At 29.8% G+C, this 19,076-nt stretch overlaps 1 protein-coding gene and 1 long non-coding RNA gene across 3 annotated transcripts; one reads left to right on the forward strand and one right to left on the reverse strand.

The window, feature by feature from the left end:
- Positions 1-1,174: 1,174 nt before the first annotated feature.
- Positions 1,175-3,452, reverse strand: LOC145075122 (uncharacterized). Of its 2 annotated transcripts, none has more exons than XR_013692340.1 (4): positions 3,135-3,452; positions 2,383-2,452; positions 1,954-2,094; positions 1,175-1,326 (listed from the first exon to the last, which is right to left on the reverse strand). It is a non-coding gene; the product is annotated as an uncharacterized LOC145075122 (long non-coding RNA). The 2 variants fall into 2 exon arrangements; XR_013692339.1 differs by having other exon boundaries at positions 2,383-2,459.
- A 1,008-nt stretch (positions 3,453-4,460) lies between these two features.
- Positions 4,461-7,003, forward strand: LOC145073408 (Galactose oxidase/kelch repeat superfamily protein). Its single transcript, XM_079019954.1, has 3 exons — positions 4,461-4,634; positions 5,274-6,711; positions 6,812-7,003. The coding sequence occupies exon 2, from the start codon at positions 5,344-5,346 to the stop codon at positions 6,709-6,711; it is 1,368 nt and encodes a 455-aa protein (XP_078876080.1). The 5' UTR covers positions 4,461-4,634; positions 5,274-5,343; the 3' UTR covers positions 6,812-7,003.
- The last annotated feature ends 12,073 nt before the right edge of the window (positions 7,004-19,076 follow it).

Raw genomic sequence — 19,076 nt, forward strand, 5'->3', positions numbered from 1 at the left:
TGGATATGGTTTCCCGATCGGAGATTCATAGTTGAAATATGTAAATGACATAAAAGACATGTAAATGATTGATTTTTTTTTCATAATTAATAAATGGTATATTTAACATAATTTTAAAAAGTTTAGTCCGAATAGTTTTTTAAAAAGCTAGCACACAAGCTAATTTTTGATTTGCCAATCATAGCCTTAAGTTTTCTCTTTATTTAGAAAGAAGAAATAATTAAATTTAGTATTTTATTTGTATTTAATATTTATAAGTTTGTCTTACTATTTAAATATTTGATGATTAGAAAAGTGTATTAACCAAGGTTCTAAAAAGCTCGCAATAACTCCAAGACTTGTATTTTACGCCAATATTTATTAAAATGTCGTCTTAAGTCATATATGTATATAAAAATGAATAATAGTAGACAATAGATATAAAAATATTAATTATATACAACATTTTTATCTTAAGTTACACCTTACAAACGATATTGTTCGTAAAACTTAAAGTTTGACATTGCCATCAAGTTACAACTAACATTATTTAGAACATTAATATTAACCGTATTTAAAGAAAGAAGATAAAACAAGAGAAATATTTTTGTTTTTCCAAAAAATTATGACTGAATTTAGTAAAATTTCGGAAGCCTTATTTATTTATTGACCAATAAATAATAATTACTTAGAATTTATAGCTTCATATTAACATGATAGTTTATATATATATATATATATATATATATATATATATATATATATAGGGTTAGGTTATTTTGTTTTCACTATCTATTGTGTGCATGTATGATTGATTCTGGACCAATCATTTTAGTTATTTTAAGAAAGTAATTAATGCATATTACATGTTGAATATATAATGGATATTAATTACATTTTCAGTATTTAATATGCATTAATTACTTTCTTAAAATAACTAAAATCATTGGTCTAGAATCAATCATACATGCACACAATAGATAGTGAAAACATTTGAACTTATCTCTCTCTCTCTCTCTCTCTCTATATATATATATATATATATATATATATATATATATATATACTAGAAAAGTTTGAGGCCCGTGCTAAGCACGACCCTTGAGTATTGTTTTGGAATATCGTTGAAAAACTACCGTGCTTAACACCGCCCATGGAGGCTTGTTTAACTTTTTTTACAAATCTTATATGACGGACGCTATTGGTGTTGGGCTTTGAAGTATAAAACACATAGCATAATACATCAACGTACTTTACTATACAATGATTTTACATAAATTTGTTCCAAAGAATTCAAAATTAATTGCACCTAAAAAGCTGACCAGCAACATCTTCTATCTTGTTGGCCTGCATGGAAAACAATCATTCAACAATTGAAAATAAATTAGGAATGCAGTTTTATTAACATTGCATGCATCAAGAAGTTCACAAAATTAAAATATACTTATAAATACGGATGCAATTAACACCGGCCTTAGGGTAGGTTTGAGATGAATTAACATAAATATGAGCTATTTAAAATTATCATGTGGTAATCCCAATTTCATTGTATATTATATTTAATTATAGTTATGAACTTCTTATTCACAAAACGAAAACAATTAAACATACAATGGGATTTATAGTAAAAACATTCGGTTATTTTTACCAAAAAAAAATAATAATAAAGTTTAAGTTATAATTAAAATCATGGATTTCTTACAATTAAAATTTTTGTAGCTATATTATAATTTACATTCAATTATGTTTAAGGTTAAACAATCGCAGATCATCCCATCCCATGTGACTGCATCCCATTATTTCCTGCAATCAGAAAGATATTGAAAACAATCGATACAATTACCAACAAAAAAAATTCCAGTATTCCATTTTTCAAATAACAAAAACTCAAGAAATACTTTTGAAAAGTACTTTTTGTTGACAATTTCTATACTAATTGTATAAAAATAAGAAAGAAAATGTATGATTACATACACAGTCATGTTAGCGGATGATGATGCAGCACAAAGGGCATTGGTGTCCAGCCAGCAACTCTACACTGGACCATTCTGCCCTTCAAAAGCTCCACAATCTATTCCAGTCCCCAGTCTCCTGCTTCTAATTATGGAATAGAATCTGAAAAGGAAATCTATGTTGTTTAGTGAAATATATGATGGATGCTCGGTAAATGCATATTGTTACAAAATTCTTGTTAGTATTTCAAATTATGATTTCGTTTAATCTTTGCACTTTTGCATTTTCGACACCAACAACAAAAGGATATTCCCACATAAGTTGGTCATCTTCATGATTTCTATGAATATGTTGGAATGATTTATGTGAAAAAATGCAGTAATTTAACACCAAAAGCTATTATGTTTATCACAAATAAATGAGAAACTATTAAAAAAGTATTTTTTTTACCATAACTCAGTAGAAGGATCTTTTCCTTTCCAACTCATGTCCTTCCACTCCTTAAAACTTCAACATGGACCTGTTCCCTAGGAAGGCAGTTTTCGTTAATGACATAAATGTTTCTAAGGCAATAATCAAAATCGAAAAATATGAGACCAATCCTTCATTGTTTTATTAGTTTTTGTTCATGGATACTTGTTCGGGAACTCATATATAAGAAAAATCTAATCTATTTTGTAGCATCTGTAAGCAATCCTCCTTGTCGTTATCAAATTAAAAAAGTATAAGATTCAAACATCTATAACACATTTAACGGTTGTTGTGTTATGATGATTTGAAGTCATGACTACATCAAACATAGACATTGGGCCATTGATAAAAAAAATAAATAGAAAATCAATCATTATTTTCTTCTTGTCATTTAATCATTAAGGTTTAAAAGATGAAACTCCTCCTAGGCATTTCATCAAACATGTTATGAGCATAATCAAATTCTCTTCTTTAGCAAGACATATTCCAAATCTTCCCAATGTATATGTATACCCCCATAAAGGACAAATCGTCCTTAATCTAACCTATGGTTCCAAATTCTGATTACACACGTCAATTAGACACAATCCTACAAAAACATACTCACTAAAAATCAAGCAATCCAAAAAGAGAAATATAAACTCAATTCATGAATCAGATAATCCAATTCATCAAAAAAGAAGTAAAAAGTAGAGATATTTTAGAAAAAAGTAGTGATATCTATGAATTACCTTTCAAAGGGATGGATGAATACTTGAGAGTCTGGAAAAAACTGTTCGATTCAATTTTGGTGCACCAACAGAAGAGAAATTCGAGCAATAAAAAGAAAGAAGCAGTTGTAGTCACAAAACTACATAGAGAATCACGGCGACGGGTCATCTATGGCGGTGTATTACGAAAGGCGATCAGTGAAAACCAATCGTCCCGAAGAATCGTGTTTGGTGGAAGAAGGCGGGGGCGGTAACAGACGTATCTCTCGGTCGATTGTTGGGGGAGGAATCTGGTGTTGCGAGACGTTATAGGCAAACTTAAAAACGCATGTTGTGGTACGTTACGTCGTTCCTACAAAGATAGGATACGTGGCGTGAAACGAACTCTGTAGATTTGATTTTGGTGGAATGAGATAAAAAGGGTTTTTATATAATATATATATATATATATATATATATATATATATATATATATATATATATATATATATATATATATATATTCGTATTCTCATTATTAGTGCTTATTATAGCTATTTGGTTTGGTACCAAACATAGTTATTAAAGTATGTATAGATGAAATTTTAGGTTTCTGGTTACAAAACATAGTCATACAAAAAGCACTAAAAAGTATTCCACTAACAAAAACAAGTTTGTACAAATTAATTAGGTTTCGACTTTGTATCACAAAGACATTTATGTGTTAATTCAGTCCAATTAACATGTAATAGAAAACTGTACATCTTACCTTTATTAATCTTAACAAATTATATATCTTTACCTTTTATTTTACACCCTTAATTGACTATACATATATACCCAATGTATAATACTATTCAACCAAAGCCGACACGAGTCCAAAGTTGCCGCTTGAAGTTTATTTTATTTTTAAGGTGCGTTGCAAATTTAGAATTCCTTTCATGAATAAAAAACGACAATTTCCATTTCCCCCAACGAAAACTGTCTCATTCAATTTAAATATGAAAACATTTAAATTAATATATGTCTAAAAGAATATATATATATATATTTATTTTGATAATGTTTTAATTTTTTTTGTTATAAATCAAATATCATATTTTTCACTTTTATTCAATTTTAACCATTAAACCAGGATCTTAAATTGGAAAAGATAATGTTAAGATCATCAAGATAAAAAATGTTATTTTTCTAGAATAAAAATTTAAAAATTCAGTTTCAAAATTTGTGCCCATTAAACAAAAATGAAAAAAGTTACATTAAACAAAAAATAAAATATTTGAATTAAAACATAAAATAATATAGTATTATTTACAAATTGCCATAATAAAATCAGGTAAAGAAACAACGAACACATATATATTGTACTGATAAACAGAACATAAGGTCACAGGCTCAAGTTATGGCAGACTGAGTAACAGAGATACCAAGAATTTTGGTGCCCGATGATTGGATTTTGATATCCCGCAAACGATATCCCTCAATTTCTCTACCTGTATTCCACAAAAAACCCTAATTCTTATAACCATCGACTTTTACCAGGTAATTGCTTCGTTTTAGTTTCCGATTTAGTTATTTTAATTTCATTTAGGGTTCTATTGTGCAAGCCAGGCGATTCAGTTGTCATTGGTGACGTAATTTTGTTGTGGATTTGACCGGATCTTTCTATACGCATGTCTCGTGAAATCCTTCGGTTTTAGGGTTTATTTATTTAATCAGAATAACTTTTTCGGCGAAATTCTATTAATCCGCTTAGGCCTGATGTGGATTTCTCTTTTGTTTATGTCTCACGAATCACTTGGTTTCCTGTAGCTAATATATCCAGTATACGTGATAGAGTAAAAAAATTCTTCAAAATAACTTATAAATCCAGAATCTCTGATATATTTATCGATTCAACATCTTTGTTTTTATGTTAGCAGTAGCACAACTATATTAGGTTTCATTGCTTTTTTAGATAATTAGGGCTTCCTGTTTTGCAATTTCTGATTCACATTTTGGGAATTCTTCAATTGACATACCATTTGTACACAACCAACATAAAAAAAACTCTACTTAGTGGAAAATTGCGAATCATTTCCAATATATTTTGGAGCACTATACCGTTTCTTTAACTATGTTCTTTGTATCCGGTTCTCTTTTCTGATTCCAATTATCCAATACTTTCCTTCCCATTCTCAGGTCACCATGGATCAGTGATATATCAGTTAAACTATCTATTGATACCTTCATCTTCATACACATAACTTTGATGGGTGGTTTACTGAGTGTAAGCAGTTGTAAACAAACGGAAACCTTTCATGTTTCAAAATCTGAATCCAGCAAGAGGCAAAAAACATCATCAACCATTTGGGATGACAACCCTAGATTAATCCCCAATCTCCCTGATGAAATCTCACTTGAAATCCTCGCAAGACTTCCAAGAATCTGCTACTTAAATGTAAAAGCAGTCTCACGAAGCTGGAAACTTGCAATAACAAGTCCCGAAATTTACAAAGTCAGAAAAGAACTAAAAACAACCGAAGAATGGCTCTACATATTAACAAAAACTCAAGGCGATAGACTTTTATGGCATGCATTCGACCCAATTTCCAAAAAATGGCAAAAACTACCCCCGATTCCTGATCTTCCATTCGAAGATGAAAACAAATCATCTGGTTTTCGAGTGTGGAACATGGTAGGATCAAGCATAAGAATTGCAGATGCAGTTAGAGGATGGCTTGGAAGAACCAACGGCCCAGATCAAATCCCGTTTTGTGGGTGTGCAATCGGAGCCGTTGATGGATCTCTTTACATGTTAGGAGGTTTTTCAAGATCAAGTGCAATGAATTCGGTTTTCAAATATGACCCGATTTTAAATTCTTGGAGTGAATCAAGCTCAATGTTAGTTGGAAGAGCTTATTGTAAAACCGGTGTTTTGAACAACAAACTTTTTGTAGTTGGTGGTGTTAGCAGAGGACGTGGCGGTTTAACCCCGCTCCAATCAGCGGAAGTTTTCGACCCGAAAACCGGGTTATGGTCGGAAATTCCAAATATGCCCTTTTCAAAAGCACAAGTGTTACCAACCGCTTTTTTAGCTGATTTACTTAAACCAATTGCAACCGGATTAACAACTTATCGTGGGAAATTATACGTTCCTCAAAGCTTATATTGTTGGCCTTTTTTCGTTGATGTTGGTGGTGAAGTTTATGATCCGGAATTGAATTCCTGGGTTGATATGCCGGTTGGAATGGGAGAAGGGTGGCCCGCAAAACAAGCCGGGACTAAATTGAGTGTGATTGTTGATAATGATCTTTATGCTTTGGATCCTTCGAGTTCTTTAGAAAGTGCTAGAATTAAAGTTTATGATCATGTTGAAGATTCTTGGAAAGTGGTTGAAGGTGATGTTCCGATTCGGGATTTTGCGGAATCGGAATCACCGTATTTGCTCGCGGGGTTGTTGGGGAAGCTTCATGTTGTTACGAAAGATGGGAATCAGAATATTGCGGTGATGCAGGCTGGGAAACGGAATGGTGATTCCGGAGATGGGATTGAATCGGAATTGAATGTTTGGAATGTGATTGCTTCGAGGAGTTTCGAGTCTACTGAGCTTGTGAGCTGTCAGAGTCTTGATATATAGGTGAAGCATTTCTCATAATCTTTTGTTTTTTTATATTTTGAAGTAACATGTTGATATAAGATTATAAGTATCATTGTTTTTTTGTTTTCTGGTATGGCAGTTATGGATTTGGGGCCCACTGTATCAGTGTGTTTGCTGGTAAGTTTGTATGTTTTGAAATTGTTTATATGGTTGTGTTCTTTTACATGAGGATTTTCAAGATGTAAATAATGACTCTTTGTGTTTTGTAAACTTCTTTAATTCGATAACAAACTTTACCATATTAATCCACAAAAATGTGTTTTACGTTGCCTTTTTTTTTCTTTAAGTTATTATTATTATTATATATTATTTTATGTGCATGTTTTTTTTTTTTGAGGAAATGTAATGGGTAGGCATATGAAAACAAACTTATTTATCATTTAGGCTGCTGTGTAACAGGCTGTACAAACTTTTTTTGGATCTTTTCTATTAAGGGTGAGAAGGGCATTTTTGTCTATTGCAGCCTAACACCTTGTCGCTTTTCTCTTTTGGGTGTGGATTGTTATTGTATTAAGAAAGGGCTATTGAGTTATGGTATGATGGCACTTGGAAATGTTCTTATATGATGCCTAGTATACACATTATTATTAGAGAAAATGATCGTAACAGTGTTTTTCTTTTTTTACACAAAAAAGAAAATGGAAAACGATCAAAATAACCGAAGTTTTTGCAAAGCCTATCTGTGAAAATCCACGTTAATAGCAAAATATTTTCTCAGATGTTGCCTGCGTAATCAGTGTTTTCTTTTAATCGAATTTTGAACCTTTGTAACTCTTTCGTGTGATGTCCGTTTGAGTTTTTTTTTTCATTTTGTTTTTCTTGTAACAAGGTCTATCCATGGACATATTACACTCCCATTTGGAGGTCGGAAAATCATTTTTTTTTAATTCCAAAGTAGAGTACTCAATGAAAAATAAACAAACTTTGAACCTTCATGGCCCTTTCATACGAATTCCACTTAGGTTGAAGTATTTTTTTTTCACAGTGTTCACCGGTTGAAGAATTTGTAATTTTGTAAGCTCCAAGTTAAGATGGTTTGTGATATTTCGAATGTAGTTTTTATGGATGTCACATTGATGAGATACTATATTATTAACATATAACATTACACATAAGAATTTGTATTTTTGTAAGCTCCAAGTTAGGATGATTTGTGATATTTCGAATGTAGTTTTTATGGATCTCACATTGATGAGATACTATATTGTTAACATATAACATTACACATACACTTAAGAAGACATGTAAATATTTAAGTTACACACTTAAGAAAGACATGTAAATGTTTTAAGTTACAAAAGGGGAATACATTGTTTGGTAATTCTCATTGAACAGAAGGTGGAGCGTACACTATTTCAGTTCGGTTTGTTGCTCGATGCATGGCATAAGTCAAATCATAGTTAACAAATTGATGAATCTCTTGCAAGTTAAACAACCCCATAGTTGTTTACATTAAAGTATTATGTGAAATTTATTAAAATAGAAAACTAATAAAACGATATGTGGAAAAGAAATTAATTCAAAATAACCACAAAATGACATTTGACAAATTGAATGAGAGTGTGACATGTGAAAAAAAACTTTCATTTATTAGAATAGATGATGTTTATTAAATGTTATGTTGTTTTTATGGTTACCGTTACATCCCGTTTTATTTGGTAGTATTATTCAACAATAATATGATGTTCTCAGTAAATTATATTATATAATATGATTAATATCATTTATCTATTCAATGTACACCTACCAACATCTAATTTTCTCTCTCTCTCTCTCTCTCTCTCTCTCTCTCTCTATATATATATATATATATATATATATATATATATATATATATATATATATATATATATATATATATATATATATATACACACACACTAGGCGAATGCCCGCGCGTTGCGCAAAAACATCTATCTAGCTGAAATCTTTACAACTATATGTTTTTTTAATATAACAATAATGTTGTTAAATTTTATATAAAAATTCATATACTAAAGAGATATAATATATTGATTATTTTGAATTATATGATAATGTATACATCTATTAAAACTGTATAATCTCAATATTTTGAATGACCTCTACCCACGGGTTACTTATGAATAAAATTAAATATAATATATAGTTAAAAGTTATTTATAGTTGCTGATATTGTTCATTAATTTTTTAAAATTTATTTGTTTAACGTTTTAATTTCTATCATTGTAATTATTTAAAACATCAAACAATATTTTTTTTGATTTTAAAGGTAACAATATAATCATTTATATAGAGTAATTTTTAACTATTGTTATTATAAGTTATTTTAAGTTACTTATTTGAAAACTTTTAACGATTATAAAAATATATGTAGGAAATATTTTAGTTAAATTGATATTACAATTTAGTTTTTGCATTTAGCACTACAATTTATCACTTTTAACTATTCACAAAATATTCTTTGAGTTTTTTAAGTAGAACTGAAATTTGTATTGAAGTTAACCATATAATGTTATATTTAAATTAACAATTTAAGTATTTTGTCTAAACTGTTCAAAAGTTGTAGCTTTAAAGACATAACTTTATAAATAGAAGTAAAAATATTATTTAAATATTAAAATTTAGTTTATATATAATTATAATTTAGGTTTGATACTTATTTAACCTTCTTAACCAACTTATAATTATTATTAGAAAGACACTACAATTGATCAAATTTAACTATTTACAAAATATTCTCTAGGTTGTTTAAGTTGAACTAAAATTTATATTTAAGTTGTTCTTGTAAGGTTATATTTAAATTAACAATTTAAGTATTTCATACAAATTGTTCAAAAGTTGTAGCTTTAAAATGATAATGGTTTACATACAACAACATATTAGATCTAATAAATTAAGTATAATATGTTAAAAGTTAAAAACATAACTTTATGAGTAGACGAAAATATATTCTTTTAATATTAAAATCTAGTTTATATATGATTACACTTTAGGTTTTATATTTATTTAACCTTATTAACCAACTTATAATCATTATTAGAAAGAAATTAAAAAGTCATGGGAGTTTCAAATGAATGAGGTGAAAGGAAAAATAAATGGGAGTTTCAAATGAATGTGGTGAAAGGAAAAATGCTTCCTTTCGCGCGTTGTGCAAAAGCATCTATATAGCTGAAATTTTTACAAATATATGTTTTTTCAAATATTACAATAATACCGTTAAATTTGATATAATAATTCTTATACTAAGTTGAAATAGTATATATTGATTATTTTGAATTATATGATAATATATACATATATTAAAACTGCATAATCTGAATCTTTTGAATGACCTCTACCTAGAGGTTACTCATGAATAAAATTAAATATAATATATGGTTTAATATTATTTATAGTTGTTGTTATTGTTAATTCATTTTTAAAATTTTTCTGCTTAACGTTTTAATTTCTATCAGTATAATTATTTAAAATATCAAACATTTTTTTTTTTGATTTTAAAGGTAACAATAAATCATTTATATAGAGTTATTTTTAATTATTGTTATTGTAAATTATTTTAAGCTACTTATTTCAAAACTTTTAACGATTATATAAATATCTTTACGAAATTGATATTACAATTTAGTTTTTGCATTTAGCACTACAATTTATCACTTTTCACTATTCACAAAATACTCTTTGGGGTTTTTTTAAGTAGAACTGAAATTTATATTGAAGTTGACCATGTAATGTTATATTTTTATTAACAATTTAAGTATTTTGTCCATACAGTTCAAAAGTTGTAGCTTTAAACTGATAATGTTTTACATACAACAACATATTAAATCTAATAAATTAAGTATAATATGTTAAAAGTTAAAGACATAACTTTATACGTAGAAGTAAAAATATTATGTTAATATTGAAATTTAGTTTATTTTTTATTACACTTTAGGTTTGATACTTATTTACCATTGTTAACCAATTTATAATCATTATTAGAAAGACACTACAATTTATTACTTTTAACTATTTACAAAATATTCTTTGGGTTGTTTAAGTTGAACTAAATTTTATATTTAAGTTGATCCTGTAAGGTTATATTTAAATTAATAATTTAAGTATTTTATACAAATTGATCAAAAGTTTTAGCTTTAAAATGATAATGGTTTACATACAACATATTAGACCTAATAAATTAAGTATAATATGTCAAAAGTTAAAAACAAACTTAATAAGTATAAGAAATATATATTTTTTTAATATTGACATTTAGTTTATATATGATTACACTTTAGGTTTGATATTTATTTAACCTTATTAACCAACTTATAATAATTATTAGAAAGAAATTGAAAAGTCATGGGAGTTTCAAATGAATGTGGTGAAAGGAAAAAATACATGGGAGTTTCAAATGAATGTGGTTCAAGAAAAAAATGCAAGCTTTATAAGTATACTAGGCGTATACCCGCGCGTTGCGCAGAAACATTTATATAGCTGAAATATTTACCAATATATGTTTTTTTAAATATAACAATTATGTGGTTATTAAATTTGATATAATAATTCGTATACTAAATTGATATAATATATTGATTAATTTGAATTATATGATAATATATACATCTATTAAAACCGCATAATCTCAATCTTTTGAATGACCTCTACCCATGAGTTATTCATGAATAAAATTAAATATAATATATGGTTTAATGTTATTTATAGTTGTTATTGTTAATTGATTTTTTTTAAAATTTATTTGCTTAACGTTTTAATTTCTATCATTGTAATTATTTAAAACATCAAACAATTTTTTTTATTTTAAAGGTAACAATATAATCATTTATATAGAGTTATTTTTAACTATTGTTATTGTAAGTTATTTTAAGCTACTTATTTGAAAACTTTTAACGACTATAAGACTATCTTTAGGAAATATTTTAGTTAAATTGATACTACAATTTAGTTTTTGCATTTAGCACTATAATTTTTCATTTTTAGATATTCACAAAATATTCTTTGAGTTTTTAAGTAGAACTGAAATTTATATTGAAGTTGACTTTGTAATGTTATATTTAAATTAACAATTTAAGTATTTTGTCCAAACTGTTCAAAAGTTGTAGCTTTAAATTGAGAATGGTTTACATACAACAACGTATTAAATCTAATAAATTAAGTATAATATGTTAAAAGTTAAAGACAAAACTTTCAAAGTAGAAGTAAAAATATTATTTTAATATTGAAATTTAGTTTATTTATAATTACACTTTAGGTTTGATACTTATTTAACCTTATTATCCAACTTATAATCATTATTAGAAAGACACTATAATTTACCACTTTTAACTATTTACAAAATATTTTTTAGGTTGTTTAAGTTGAACTAAAATTTATATTTAAATTTGATCTTGTAAGGTTATATTTAAAGTAATAATTTAAGTGTTTTATACAAATTGTTCAAAACTTGTAGCTTTAAATTGATAATGATTTACATATAACAACATATTAAACCTAATAAATTAAGTATAATATGTTAAATGTTAAAAACATAACTTTATAAGTAGAAGAAAATATATTCTTTTAATATTGAAATTTAGTTTATATATGATTACACTTTAGGTTTTATATTTATTTATGCTTATTAACCAACTTATAATCATTATTAGAAAGAAATTGAAAAGTCATGAGAGTTTCAAATGAATGTGGTTAAAGGAAAAATGAATGGGAGTTTCAAATGCATGAGATTCAAGAAAAAAATGCTAGCTTTATAAGTATATAATGATATATATATATATATATATATATATATATATATATATATATATATATATATATATATATATATATACCACACCACCTACCACCACCTAAATTTTGTATATAAAGACTGTGATAATTATTTCATACAAAACATGTCTTTTGTTTAATCTCTATAAAAAAAAAAATTCTACCAAATCTCCCACAAGTTCAAACGTCCTAACGATGAATCACTTATAACATGAGGGGATTCTAATGAGATTAATGAGACTATATCAACCAAAAGAAAGAGAAATAGAAAATAACTCTTTTAATATCTATGTTGTATGGGAAGGAATGAATCATGTAGAAGCTCAAATTCAGGAAAGACTAACATGATAAAATATGCAAAAGAGTTCATAACAAAACTTGAACAATGGATACATGCCGAAGAAGTAGAGCTTTCAAAGAAAGAACATGAAATAAGGGCTGAGGCTTTGGATATGAATGAAAAATTAGAATGCGTTGTTGCAAAGAAAAAAACGTCCCATACAAATCTCTTGAGTTTCCTGAATGACATGAATGACATATTGCGATGATGAGGAGTAATATGTGTGAGGGTTGTTTACTTAACTTTTTTTTATATATGTTGGTTTCTAACTTAGTTATGTTATATAACATTGATTAATGTTTTGTGACCCACCCTTTACCATAGTAATGAAAATATGTGTTTAACCGATATTTAGTAACATAAATAAGAACATAACGAAAAGCCACAATTATAAGTCTTGCCAATAAAAAACATAAAACATGATCCTATTAGAAGGTGGTATTCAAGTCATACATGTCTGGAAAAAACTATGGCTTTGTGACATAATAAAAAAAACATAACGCCGATGTTGTTAGTTTGGTTGTTACCTCCGTTGCATAAACTAACAAATATTACTGTTAGTTTCATTTTATGGTAAAGGGAAGAATTAACTATATATTCTCCGTTCTTGTTAATTATACATGCTTTATTCTAACGCTTATTGCACCAATGTTGCATTGTCATTCGAAAGAACTCGAGGAACATCATCGGTATCTTACGAGCATCTTTCGATAATGCGTTGATGGATTCTGTACTATTTGATGTCATAAAATTATAACGATAACCTAACTGTGACTACTTTTTTAAGCTTCGACTAAGTACTTCAACTCGGTATATTTGTTTAAATGCAAATCCTCATTTAGTACTTAAAATCTTCCACTCTTTAAGCTTTTGCATAGCCTTAAACAATGTTTTTTTCATAACATTTTTGTTTAACTTGGATACTATGTTCGCGAAAAGATGATAACCACATACACCATAATACACATTTAGGAATATATTTGCAATGGACATGAAACAAAGACCCTATCATAAATGAATGTTAATGGTTCCAAGTCCCCAATATAGTTATGTAGTTTTTGTAGGAACCATGAGTACGACCCCATGCACTCATTCTTGGCTATTTCATACGATTTCACCAAAAGAATATTGACTTCCTTGCTCAAATTAATAAATTTCACGACATCTTCTTTTTCCTCCATGTGCTTCCCTATAAATATGTATATTCTAGAACACTATTCACATCTCATACAATCTCAAGCTTTTCATTTCCAACAAAATTTCAAATTACAATAATCACCCACTCTTGAAATAACTCTATTTTTTTATACATTAACATTTTGTTCTTCAAATGAGCCAATCATTCCAGTAATGTTATCATTGCAACAAATGATGCAGTAGCCTAATTCACAAAATCTGAGTATCCCAAAGCAATCCTTTTGCACAATGACTAATATTCTCTTATTTAGCAAACCATGTTTTTTTTAACAAAAATAACATACATGTTAATTATGACATCCTCTATTTTTCACAACCGAATAAAACTTTTCTTTTTGCATTTTAAAACCATGTTTCTTTGTTTGTGGAAAGTTCCAGTTTAATAAAACGTTTTGAGTTATAGACTTTGTTTCAAAATACCAAAAAACACTAAGAATGTCATAATCAATACACAACATATGTTACAATGTAAAGACATATCCGTCCTGAATACTATTGCAGGTTGTCTCTTTATTCACTCGAAATTCCTATTGAAGTTTTAAAAGCTCTAGTATCGCTACCTGTGATTCATATAACTTGAGTGGGCCAGTTTTGGGAACCTGGTGAGGCACATATGGCTTTTAATCCCATAATATTATAATGATAATAAATCATATATAATAATCCTAACAAAACCAATGTTACCAAACAATATAGATATATAATATAACATATATATCTATAAGATACTATATCCAGAGTTACCCAACCCATCGATTCTCACACACTAATCCTATAACAATGATCCTATGGTATTTATCCTGATGGATCACTTTAAGCGATGAGTAGACTATACTGCTTCAGGTATTCATTGGCAAGTGTAAGTCAACAGAGGCAACCATGTTGGGGGATAGAATTTAAACACCTACGAGAATGAAAACTTGAAAATGTTCGACAAGACTGTTTAGAAAGTGTAAGTGGTTTTCACCTTAATTCGTTAGATAACCCAAACATACCTACTAGTTGTCTGATATTGATCCACCATTTTTGGCTGTCTAGAGGAAGAATACTAATACAATACTCTGGTATGTAACTCGTACCTCGACACATGATAGTGCCACATAACACAACTCTACTCTCCTTTTCAATCTCACACTCCCAATAGGAGACTATTAATTTATTCAACTTACTTTAAACTAAGCATCCTTTACAAGCCTTAGTTTACAACTAGACAAAACTACAATACATGTAATCAACTTCCACTATATGTTTCCTATTCATGCAATACTATCACAATATAGGGTATACATTTAGCAAATAATACAAATAGCAAACATTAAGTATACATTTGATATTTGAAGTAATAAATACATTTATTAATATCATGCTCATGAAAGTAACTATGCACTCACTATACAAGATATACAATTAATCTTTTAAATAACATATACTTTTATTAGCATCATGTTTATGAAAATAACTACACACTCACTCACTATACAAGATATACAATTAGTCTAACACTTTCACATTTCCTTTTAAATGAAATGAATACAAATATTACTAAGTTTCAGTCATTGTTTATATTATTTGAAACTATAATAACAATATCCCACAGTCCTCATTAATCCCAAAAAATACTAATATCTATCAAATAAGGAATGAGTAGGTAAGATCATATTTGAGGTAGGATCGTTTGACGTATAAATATACTATTTGGAAAATTCATTTTAAACACCTCACTAAAATCTTGCATTAACAGCATGCCCGTAAGTAGATCAATCAACATTATAACTGAAATTACTGATAAATCTTATTTATAGATTTATAATAACGACAATGAATTCCAATACAAGTTATACTTAACAAACGTAGTAAGTGCAACTGACCATACAAAATTTTCTAGTAAAAACTTGGAAATTCTACGAGTGTAACTTCGTAGCCGAATACTTCTTTTGTCAGGCTTTCCAACGCTGCAGTTCCTTGCTAAGATTCTTCGGAAACTCAAAAAATCGGATCCACTAGAGAGCGGGAAAAACTTGGGAGAGAAAGGTGTGAGCTTAGAAGAGATTATGAATCCATATATATATATATATATATATATATATATATATATATATATATATATATATATGTTTTTAAAAAACCACGTCGTGACTTACGCAGGGCGTGCCACAACCACGTTTCACATTCCGGTTGAGCTACGTCAACTCTTGGTTATTGGGGGAAATGGGGTCTTCAGTTGCCACATGGTAGTGTTTGGGGCTGCCGTGTCATTCTGTGGTATGTGGGGGTTGAGACTCTTCAGTTATCATCAGGTATTTTCTTGTTTTCTTCGGATAATTGTATCTTTCGAATACGAACTCCGTTTTGTTGTCCTTTATATCTAAAGATTCGTAATTCCGTGTACTACAACTTTCCTTTAGATTTTAATAGGTAATTCACAATCTATTTTCACTTCATATTTTATAAAGAGCATACAATGAATGATCTTGCAAAATTCGTAACTTGTTCATACGAGTTTCATTCTCGATGTTCTTTATATCCATGGTTTCGTAATTTCGTGTACATCAACTTTCATTTACATTACTTTGGCTAAAAAAGTAATATATTTTCGTTTCCTATTTTATAATAACTACAGACACAATGTGTTGTAACGCGTAACTTTGAAAAATAACAATTTCTTCACGTGACGCTACATTTTGGCAATCTATATACTCACGGGTTCGTATTTACGACTACTACAACATTCATGTATATTATTTATTCAACACAATATTTTAATTATAAACGTTATTTAACATAATTTGTTACGTTTATAATAGTGTAACATCTTAATTTTCAAGACCAAAAATTTCATTTTTAATTAAGTAGCTTATAAAATTGTTTACTGAAAACATCAGCAATATCATAACATCCCATAAATCAAATGTCATAAAACATGTCATGGAATAATAATAGTGTCAGAGTACAATCCCAAGAACATCATAGTGAGGAAATCATGTGTGTGCGATGCGCTGCTAGTGTGCCGGTTCCTTCCCCTTCGCTGAAGAGGTACCTGAAACAAAACTGAAAATTGTAAGCACAAAGCTTAGTGAGTTCCCCCATCATACTACATACCATTAAGTCCTGTCCCTCAGTATCTTTCAACCGATATCTATTTGGCATGACTGGGAGCTGGGCTTCCCTTCGGTATCTTTCAACCGGTAGCCAGGAGCTAACCTCCCCTTTGATATCTCACAACCAGTAACGAGGAGCTAACATCCTCTTCAGTATCTTTCAACCGGTAGCCGGGAGCTAACCTCCCCTTCGGTATCTTTCAACTGGTAGTCGGGGACTATTTCACCCCATACCACTACCACATAATAACATATCATGAACATATATAGACATGCATGGGTGTTGTCTACCCCTTCGGAATCTTTTAACCGGTAACTGGGGGCTGTTCCGCCCCTACTACTACTAACACATTTAGCATTATAGAACATAATCATAACAGATAACAACATCCTAGATAATTATCAAAAAGATAATCATCTCTACTATAATCTCCTACTGGTGGGCCGACCTTGGTGCCTTAGACTCACTTCTATTGGAAGGTAACTCACCTTAGTGTCGTGAAGTGTCCAAACTGCCCTCGTTGCTGATATTAACTCCTCTCGATTCCTACACATAACGATATTCCTTAATTACCATTTCACAGTCAACTCATGTCAAAGTCAAAGTCAAGGTCAACACCTTGGTCAAAGTCAACTCTAGGTCAAAGTCAACATCTAGCTAACTCAACTCGCCGAGTTGACCCACCAATTCGCCGAGTTCCATAGTCCTTAGAACACTAAAAGCTTCGACCCTACTCACCGAGTCTTTCAAGAACTCACTGAGTTCTCCTTCATACGAGGTCGGGACTTTCTACCACTAACTCGCCGAGTTCATCCTTGAACTTGTTGAGCCCTTCTTCATGCAAGAAGGCACATCTAATCCTGGACTCGCCGAGTTCCTTATGAACTTGTCGAGTTTGTCTTCATGTAGTTGGGACTTAGTCTTGAACTCGCCGAGTTCCATGATCTTCAGGTCCATACTCACATCCATCTTGTTGAGTCCTCTTCTAGACTCAACCAGTTCAATCAGAAACATAAAAGGTTGGGGAACCATAGCCCGACTCGTCGAATCCCATGGATGACTCGCCGAGTCCCCCAAAGTCCATGTCCATAAAATTGATTTCAGTCGAGCTCAATACATCTAAAACATAGATCTGACCTCCTAGGGTCCATATTACATGTAAAGTTACAAACTTAACTTTCATGCATGGGGGTATTTGGCTCAAATGGCCTTAAAATGAGGTTATATGATGCATAAGACTCCCATGGCCATAAAGTTGGCACCTTTATGCCATGGGAATCCTCAATGGTTCCAGATCTGAAGTTCTACCCCTTTAGAACCACAAAACCCCGAAGTTGGCTCTACTAAAACTTAGAAAAGGTGGAAATGAACCCTAACTAGAGATCTAAGAGATAGATGTTCAAGGTTGAAGCTTTTTACCTTGAATGAGTTGCTAATGAAGCAAAACCTCTGGATCTACTTGCTTCTTCTGGAACCCCCAAGCTTCCACTTCCTTATTTAAGCTTCAAACAACTAAAACACACAAAAATGGCTCAAGAACACTCTAAATGCTTTAGGGTTTCGAGTTAGGGCTTTTCTGGACCGTGAGAGACGATGGAGGCTGAATTGGGACAAGATAAGGCGTTTAAATAGGGTGCAAACCCTAAATATTAAGGTTTCATCCAGGTAGGCCTGTCGAAAAAACCCGAAACCCGTTCTACCCACCCGACCCGTTCTAAATTCCGGTAGAATGGGTCGGGTAGAACGGGTAACGGGTATGAACATTCGGGTAATAGGTTAACCCGATAATAATATAGGTCGGGTTTTAGGTATGAATATTTATTTTCTGGTATACCCGAATACCCGAATTCTTTTTTTAAATAATACCAAATATACAATGCAGTTACGTATGCACACTTCAAATAAAAGAAAACCCTTCATTTTCTTCTTATGAACGACAACTCGAGAGTCGATGCAAACT

This window comes from Lactuca serriola, chromosome 9, assembly GCF_051521515.1.
Source record: "Lactuca serriola cultivar US96UC23 chromosome 9, Lser_US96UC23_V15, whole genome shotgun sequence".
Classification (NCBI taxonomy): domain Eukaryota; kingdom Viridiplantae; phylum Streptophyta; class Magnoliopsida; order Asterales; family Asteraceae; genus Lactuca; species Lactuca serriola.

Bases quoted from the DNA above. Each gene is read 5' to 3' on its own strand.
- LOC145073408 (XM_079019954.1), top strand. From the start codon at position 5,344: ATGGGTGGTTTACTGAGTGTAAGCAGTTGTAAACAAACGGAAACCTTT.